This window comes from Etheostoma spectabile, chromosome 2 (assembly GCF_008692095.1).
Source record: "Etheostoma spectabile isolate EspeVRDwgs_2016 chromosome 2, UIUC_Espe_1.0, whole genome shotgun sequence".
NCBI classification, from domain to species: domain Eukaryota; kingdom Metazoa; phylum Chordata; class Actinopteri; order Perciformes; family Percidae; genus Etheostoma; species Etheostoma spectabile.
Window position 1 is genome coordinate 21,366,422 of NC_045734.1, and position 8,453 is coordinate 21,374,874.

The following is an 8,453-nucleotide window of genomic DNA, read 5'->3' on the forward strand; positions in this document are numbered from 1 at the left end:
ACACACACACACACACACACACCGGAGACCATCATTCTAGATATTGTGCACACCCTGCAGCAGGAATGCTAAGCAGCAAAAATAAATAAATGTCAGCCTCCATCCTCCCTTCTGTCCAGGGCCAAGGGTTCAGTCTATATTAAGGAGTCATATTACTATTGCTCTCTGTTATCTCGTCCGCCTGTGTCCCGTATGTTCCCTTTTAAAACTTCAGTGCACAGCATTGCCCTCTGATCACCTGCGCCCTCAGTCAGCTGTTTACCTCGTTACCCCTGCTCGGGGAGGGATCCACTCCACAACATAATTTATTTAGAATTTCTGAAAAGTGGCCTAAACTGAGCCCATCCCTCTGCCTGTCTGTATGTGTGTGTGTGTGTGTGAGGATAGAAAGATTAAGACTACTTTATGGGTCAGTGGCCACTGTTGCTCCTAGCTAATTACGGACTTTAAACACGTACTCACATTTGCTTTCACTCACATACGCACAGCACCACACACACACACCAACACACACACGCACGCACACACACGCACACGCACACACTCTCTTTCTCTTTCTCTCTCTCTCGCTCAGACTGCACTGTGCTATCACCATGGTAACAGCAGATTGAGGGACCTTTTGCTGCACCGAATGCTCAATTTCAGTTATCTATTTATCTCTGTCTTCTCTATCTGTCTCTCTATTATTCTGTCCTCCTCCCACCCTGTTGTGTTTTCTAAGGTGCACTCTTTCACGGTCACTGTGTTGTAGACAATACAACACACACAAACACACACACAGACACAACACATATACACACACAAACACACACACACACACACACACACACACACAAACACACACACACCCACCCACACACACACACAAACACTACACAAAAACACACTCTATCTCTCTCTCTCTCAATCTCACCTTTCCATTGCTTCCTCCCCAGGCTCTCCTTACGCAGCTGGTGGTGTGACTTCCTAACTCTTCCTGCCCAGCATGGCTGTGTCACTGTGGTTCCTGGGAGTGTGTGTGCTCACTCTGGCTCACGTCACCCCTTCCGGTCAAGGTAAGTGTCACGGTGCTGAGGTAGAATCATGTTGACACTGACACAGCAATCAGTAGAATGAATTGCTAAACAAAATCAAAAAGACGCAAAGGATGATGCCAGTGGTACATAGATTTGTGTGACTCAAATACAAGTCATTGTTTTGCAAAGTGAGAGAAGTCGTTATGAAAAGTTGTACAATTTGGCTTTGAAGAAAGGCAAAGTCATCTTGTAATCTACATAAACAAAAGCTTACTAAAACATTCAAAGTGTACAGCTTGGCAAAGGGAGTTACTTCAGAAGCCGCCTGTGGCTCCTCCTTTCTGCAATAAACAATCATTCACTCATTAATTTATTCAGCACCACGGACAGTTACAGTACACAAGTAGCATACTGATCACACCAACGTGTTCACTTTAAATAAATGTGGGTTTATGCCTAACGCAGCAAACACCTGTATTGTACATGACACTCAAGATGATGGACAACTGGATTAATGTAATGGTAATGCCATTTTCTCCAGTAACCCTGGTTTACATAGATTATTATGGCAGTCAGGTGTGTTTACACACAGGGGGATGTGACAAAGTGAGATCCAGCTTTCAAAGGAAAGCAAAGAAAGTAATAAAATCGTAGTATTGTCAATTTGTGGTTACCAAGCATCTGACAGCCAATATAAGCTTCATCCTCCCCACTGACTTAAAACACAATATATGGTGATGTACCCACGCATCACATGGCAGGTGTCACAGTGGAGGTGCAGTGTGATATATGTCAGCAATCACACTCTGTTTGCATCTGGGAATCCTTCCAGTGTAAACATTTACACATTCATTTTAAAGAATAAATTAAATCACACTCAAGGTGTTAACAGTGCAGAAATGTGGGTTCACTAATTTCTGATTACATAAAGTAAAGGTATCAGCGTGTTTCGATTGAGGTAATCAGAGTATGGTGTTTAAATTACATTTGTTGTAATTAGGAAATGAGTGTGTATCAACATACCTGGTCATGGCTGATTAAATCCCTGGATCAGTATTTATCCATTTTACATATAAACAGGTCTGTATAATCTTCACTGGGAGTGCTACTCACAATGTTAAAAAAAAACAGTTGTTTTCTCTGGCTCTGGAGAGATCTTCTTAAAGTCTGAAAAAAATATCTAAATTAAGTCATCAGGGTTATCACATCTCAGGCTTTTAGCCTACAAATTCATAACAGACCCAGACAAGGGTCTAAAAGTTAGGATATCTCAGTCTCTGCTGCTTCAAATTTGACAATTTGTTTAATCATGATAGTGGCGTGCGTCTGTGAATGGCAATATTGGTCCACAACTTTGGTCCAGACTGAAATAACTCAACAATTTTTAGATGGATTTCCATTACATTTTGTGTAGACCTTCATGAATCTTACTGATGTTGGTGATCCCCTGACTCAAGTGTTCACATGAATGAAGTTCACATTTGTGGTTTTCAGTGAAATGTCTCAACAACTATTGGATGTATTGCTATGAAATTTGGCACGTATCAGTGTGAGCGGATTAGCATTCTGAGCATTTAGCTTAAAGTACCGACAGAGACCTACGTACTGACAGAGACGCTCACATGGCTGTTAACTCCCTTACGGGCACTTGGTTAACTCACCTGGTGGAGCAGGTGCCCATGTATAGAGGTTTTCTCCTCAACGCAGTGGCCGCAGGTTCGACTCCGGTCTGCAGCCCTTTACGGCATATCATTCCCCCTTTCTCTTTCCCCCCTTCAAGTCTAAGCTGTTGTATACAAATAAAGGCCTAAGATGCCAAAAAATAAATATAAACATATTTCCCTTTTAAGTCCTTCAACTTTATGGAAGTGCAATATTAAATTGCTGTTTTGCTCTTCATACATACTGCTACAAATCACATTAGCAGTTTCTACAAAGAGACAACCAGATTAATTTGCTCTCTAAGTTTACAAAGCAATGCTTTTTTTGGATTCTCAAAATAATTGAAGTCTGAAAACATTCAAATATAATTGTTCTTAAATGAAACCTTTTTTCTTTCTTTTTTTTCTCCCTACCTTCACCCTCAACACTTTACCTCATCTTAACAAACATCCACCCCTCATGAGCAGCTATGTCCCGGGCCGCCATGCCGTTCGGACTGCTCCGCAGGGAACTGGCATGTGAAGGTTACCCCATAGAGCTACGCTGCCCCGGAAGTGACGTGGTTATGGTGGAGACGGCCAACTATGGACGCACTGATGACAAGATCTGTGATGCAGACCCCTTCCAGATGGAGAACACACAGTGTTACCTCCCAGATGCACTCAAGATTATGGCCCAGAGGTGTGTATGTGCTGGGTTACAGATTTGAGTATGTGCAAACATTTTGGAAGCAACTAAACCAATCAATGGGACCATCTACTGTTTCTTCAAACAGTATGTGTGCACTGCTGTACAACATACGTGTGGATCAATGTCATGGGAAACGTTAGACAAAGCCAATACTTGTGTTTTGAGTCATGTGTACGTGCAAGTGCAAAATTCTCTCCAGTTGATTCTGAGTGCCTGGCTGCACCATTAGCTGTGTATTCAGCAGTGTTTTCCTAGAAGAACTGATCAATATTCATCGAGAGGGAGAAGGACAGTAGACAAATGGACTGTCTTTTGCTTCCCCTTTTCTGTCTGCTAATCACTCTTCATCCCTTCTGTGTTTTCTCTTTCTATCATCCCTTTCACACACCCATTTCACACCTCCATCCATGCATCTGCTGTTCTCCAGATGTAACAACAGGACTCAGTGTGTGGTAGTTGCAGGGGTCGACGTCTTCCCAGACCCCTGTCCTGGAACATACAAGTACCTGGAGATCCAGTATGAGTGTGTCCCTTACAGTGAGTATGCATTTCTTTAAATAAAAACACACATAAATAACATACATACACAAATATGATTACATGCAAATATGTGCATGTGCACGCAAAACACAGAGATTTAACCCATTTCTGTCTAGCTATATTATAGTCTTTTTTATTTGTTCTTATAACCTCTGATGTCAACTGTATTCGTGATAGATTGATTGATAGGAAAAAAAGAAATTCTCAGGGAGTGTGTGTGTGTGTGTGTGTGTGTGTGTGTGTGTGTGTGTGTTTATGTTTAAAATATAAAAACAAAGTTGGATGGAGAAAGTAGAGAGAGGGAAACTGTAGGACATTTGCATACTGTTTTTCTTCTGTATGTGTGTGTGTGCGCATATTCAAGTGTGCACTTGTGCATGCATGCGTGTGTGTGTTTTCTTTTTCAGATTCACGCCGTGGAAGTTGCTCTCTTTTCTCTACAGGAGCCTGATTGAGGGACGGAGAGATCGAGGGAGGTGGTGGGATGGAAAAGGGGGAGGAAGGGGAGGGAAGGGATGGGAGAGGAGAATAGAGGAGGGGACTATGCTGGGTCTCTTTTGTGCTTCTTTTTTCTTTTATGTGAACAAAAAAGTTTGTGGTGAGAATGAGTTCCAAAGTCTTCATCTGTGCAATTCTTTCTTTCTTTTTTTTCCTTTTTTCTTTCTTTCTCTCTTGCTTGCTTTCTGGCTTTTCTTTACTTCCCTTCTTTCACCCTCTGACTTCTCTTTCTTTCTCTCCCTCTTTTTTTCCTATGCTTGAGTAGAAGTGGACCAAAAAGGTAAAGACAAAACATTGTAGCATCTTGATCTCTCCTTACCCCCGACCCCCTCTTTTCTCTCCTTCTCTTCCTCTTTCCTACCATCTCTCTCTTCCTCCTACCCTAGGACGTTGTTTCTTAGTCATGCTGGATGTTGCCCCCCTTTTTTTCATTTCTTACTCGGTTATTTTTTCAACCCCCATTTTATTCATCTCTCGTTGTTGAGACCTGTCCTTTTATCCAATTTGATCCAGGTTCTGCACCTAGTCGCTCTTCATCTCTCTTGCTCCTGGTCGATCTCTCTGTCTCTTATTTCTCTCCCTCGGTCCCTCTGTGCACACACAAACATGAACACAACTGCTCACACAAACATAAACATAATCTTCTTTATACCTTTCCGCTATTTCACTCCATTTTCTTTTCACACACAAACACCTTTCTTTCTTTCTTTCTTTCTTTCTTTTTCTTTCTTTCTTTCGTCATCCACCTTCCTTCCTTCCTTCCTTTCTTCCGAATCATTCCTTTCTACACATCTGATCATTCTCTTCATTCTGCTTATTTTCCCTTTTCTTCCCTTATAGGAAGAGCCCCTTATTTATCTTCATAGGAAAAATAAGACCAAATGTGTGTGATTGTATATCCTTCAGGATGTGTGCTTACCAAGCACTGCTTCTGTGTGTGTGTGTGTGTGTGTGTGTGTGTGTGTGTGCGTGTGTGTGTGTGTGTGTGTGCATGCCTATTTGCATGCCAGTGTGAGACTGTACAGTAAACATGTATGTCCATTCAGTTATTGACATGTGGGTGGACCAATCGTTGTGCTCGGCGTAAACTAACCTCCCCTCTCATTCACTTCAAGGCAAAACTCAGCCCTGCCTTCTGCGTCCCTGATTCTACCTCACACTCTTTTTCACTCTTTTTGCACTAACCCACACAATCACACACACACACACACACACACACACACACACACACACACACACACACACACACACACACACACACTGACACACACACACACACACACACACACACACACACGTTTATAAAGACTCATGCACACGTTTATAAAGAAACTCGCACATTTTCATTGCGGTGTCCCTGTTGTATCACTGACCACACACACACACACACACACAAACACACACACACACATACACACTCACTCACTCACTCACGCACGCACACACGCACACACACGCACACACACGCACACACACACACGCTAACAGTGTGTGATTTTCAACACTTTTATGTCTCTGTTGCTTGCCTCTTGGGATCAGCACAGGTGTTTTAAATCCCTCTTTCTTTTTCTCATTCTTTTTTCTTCTTGCTGCATCAACTGCATCCATTTCAATCCTTTTTTCATGCATCCATCCATTTTCTCTCTGCCTCTTTCCACTCTTTTCTCTCCCTCATTTTCCTCCTCACTCTTTTTCTCCCTCCCTCTTCCACTTCTTTCTCACATCCTGCTTTCTTCCCCTCCTAACTCCCGGCTTCTAGTTTTCGTGTGTCCCGGCTCACTGCTCAGCATCCAGCCAGCTTCCTCTCTCCTGGAGGCAGAGCATCAGTCAGGGGCGTGGTGTAAGGACCCGCTGCAGGCTGGTGACAGGCTGTACGTTATGCCGTGGACGCCATATAGGACAGAAGCGTTGTCTGAGTATGCTTCCTGGGACGACTACCGCCAGAACAGAATCACCACCACCTATAAGTGAGTAGGGCGTGCTCTCTGTATTGTTACAGATTTGATCTTAGTTATGGACAGTTATGATCGACATTTAAAAAATCTATGGATTAAACAATTAATCAATTGATCCAAAGCCAATCTAAATGGTTTAATTCATAATGAAAATCAATAATCATTAGTTTGGGGCTAACTTCCTGTTCAGTTCAATTAAATAAAAATGGGAATAAAGACTTTTAAAAGGGAATATAACATTTCAGTAAAGTTTAGTTCAATTGTATTTCTATAGCACGTTTAAAAACAAGCAAAGTTGACCAAAGTGATTAACAAAGTCCAAAAACTCTAAATGATACTCAAACAATACAAAATACAAAATAACTGTTAATTATATCTATATATCATTAAGTATATATTACAAATTAAGCAACGAGCAGAGTTAAAGTTATTAACCTTAATCCTATTGAAACCATTTTTGATACTATTTATTGCTGGTATTTATCCTGCCATAGCAAGTGTTAACACTAATTTGTTTCCCCTCTCTAAAATAGTTTGGATTTTCAGTGGCGGTGTGTACATGCACAAGGGGAACAGAACTGTCATTAGTTTATGATTCAAAGCTAAATCCTGATTGGTGCACAGAATTATGTGTCTTTTTCAAACTGAGCCCAGCCAACTTCATACCAGTGACAGGAGCACAGACAAAGACACAAATACAGAAATATGTCATGTGAAATGAACAAAACTGTTGAAACTTTACGGAAAACTGTGTCCATGTAGGACCAGTATGATGATAACAAGCTGATTGAAAGCAAACGGTTTTCAGTGCCTTTAACTCTCTTTTCCTAATTCATTATATGAATTACATCTAAATGTAAATAGTGTAAATTTGCATGTACTCTATATGCATGTATATATACATGTTTCATCATTCTGTGTCCTAGGTTGCCTAGCCGTGTGGACGGTACAGGGTTTGTGGTGTATGACGGTGCCGTGTTTTACAACAAAGAGCGGACGCGCAACCTGGTCAAATATGACTTGCGGACTCGCATCAAGAGCGGCGAGGCAGTGGTGGTCAATGCCAACTACCACGACACCTCGCCTTACCGCTGGGGAGGGAAGTCAGACATTGATCTGGCGGTGGACGAGAACGGCCTTTGGGTGATCTACTCTACTGAAGCTAATAATGGACGCATCGTGGTCAGCCAGGTACAGTAGGAGTAAGAAAAACAGATCGATGACTGAGTAGAGAAAACAAAAAGGCTTTTATCACTGAGTTCTCTCATCTGCTTACATCCTCTTTCTTTTGCAGGTAAACCCATACACCCTGCGCTTCGAGGGTACGTGGGCCACCGGCTTTGACAAGCGTGGGGCGAGCAACGCCTTCATGGCCTGTGGTGTTCTCTACGCCGTGCGCTCCGTCTTTCAGGATGATGAGGGGCAGGCGGAGGGCCGAGTCGGCAGCGACGTCGTAGTTTATGCCTACGACACCAGCCGTGGACAGGAGCTGCCCGTTCAAATACCATTCCCAAACCCTTACCAGTACATCTCCTCCATAGACTACAACCCTCGAGACAACCAACTGTATGTGTGGAATAACTACTATGTGCTGAGATATCCATTACAGTTTACACCACCACCGCCTACTAAAGGTTTGAGGAATCAGGGGCACTTGTGTATTTGGACATACTGGTGTAATGATGTGCTGGAACTAGAGAATCGACGGTGTTTCTGTCCCTCTAGGTCCCCTCTCCTCTCTGATGACGACTGTCCGCTCATACACGGCCACTGTTGCGTTGACCCCAGTGCGGCCGTCGGCCTCTCACCCTATTGGCGTCATCAACCGAGGACCCTTTGACCAGCGGCCGATCACAGCCATGGTCCCTCTGACTCCTCGTCCACCTCTGCGTGTCCCCTTGGCTCCTGGGAGCCCGGGTCAGGTGGGCGGATGTGAGGGCCGGGTGGCACGAGGGGTGCAGTGGCCCCCCACCCTGAAGGGAGAGACTGTGGAGAGGCCCTGCCCAAAAGGGTCACTGGGTAGGTGTGCAGATGTCAGCATGCAAGTCCGTATGTTGCGTTTTATGTGTGTGTGTGTGTGTGTGTGTGTGTG

The 8,453-nt window shown here is 43.3% G+C and overlaps 1 protein-coding gene across 7 annotated transcripts in view; it reads left to right on the forward strand.

Moving 5' to 3' along the window:
* Nucleotides 1-8,453, forward strand: part of LOC116700431 (adhesion G protein-coupled receptor L1) — a 26,368-nt gene that overhangs the window by 7,879 nt on the left and 10,036 nt on the right. For 3 of the 7 annotated variants that reach the window (XM_032533631.1, XM_032533609.1, XM_032533658.1), the window contains exons 2-9: nt 936-1,055; nt 3,146-3,359; nt 3,796-3,905; nt 4,672-4,686; nt 6,166-6,373; nt 7,288-7,552; nt 7,656-7,995; nt 8,087-8,380. In XM_032533631.1, coding sequence (XP_032389522.1) covers nt 986-1,055; nt 3,146-3,359; nt 3,796-3,905; nt 4,672-4,686; nt 6,166-6,373; nt 7,288-7,552; nt 7,656-7,995; nt 8,087-8,380 — 1,516 coding nt within the window. In that variant the 5' untranslated portion in view covers nt 936-985. Of the gene's footprint in view, nt 1-935; nt 1,056-3,145; nt 3,360-3,795; nt 3,906-4,671; nt 4,687-6,165; nt 6,374-7,287; nt 7,553-7,655; nt 7,996-8,086; nt 8,381-8,453 lie in introns of those variants that run through there. The other 4 variants (XM_032533642.1, XM_032533652.1, XM_032533620.1 and 1 more) reach the window with 3 other exon arrangements.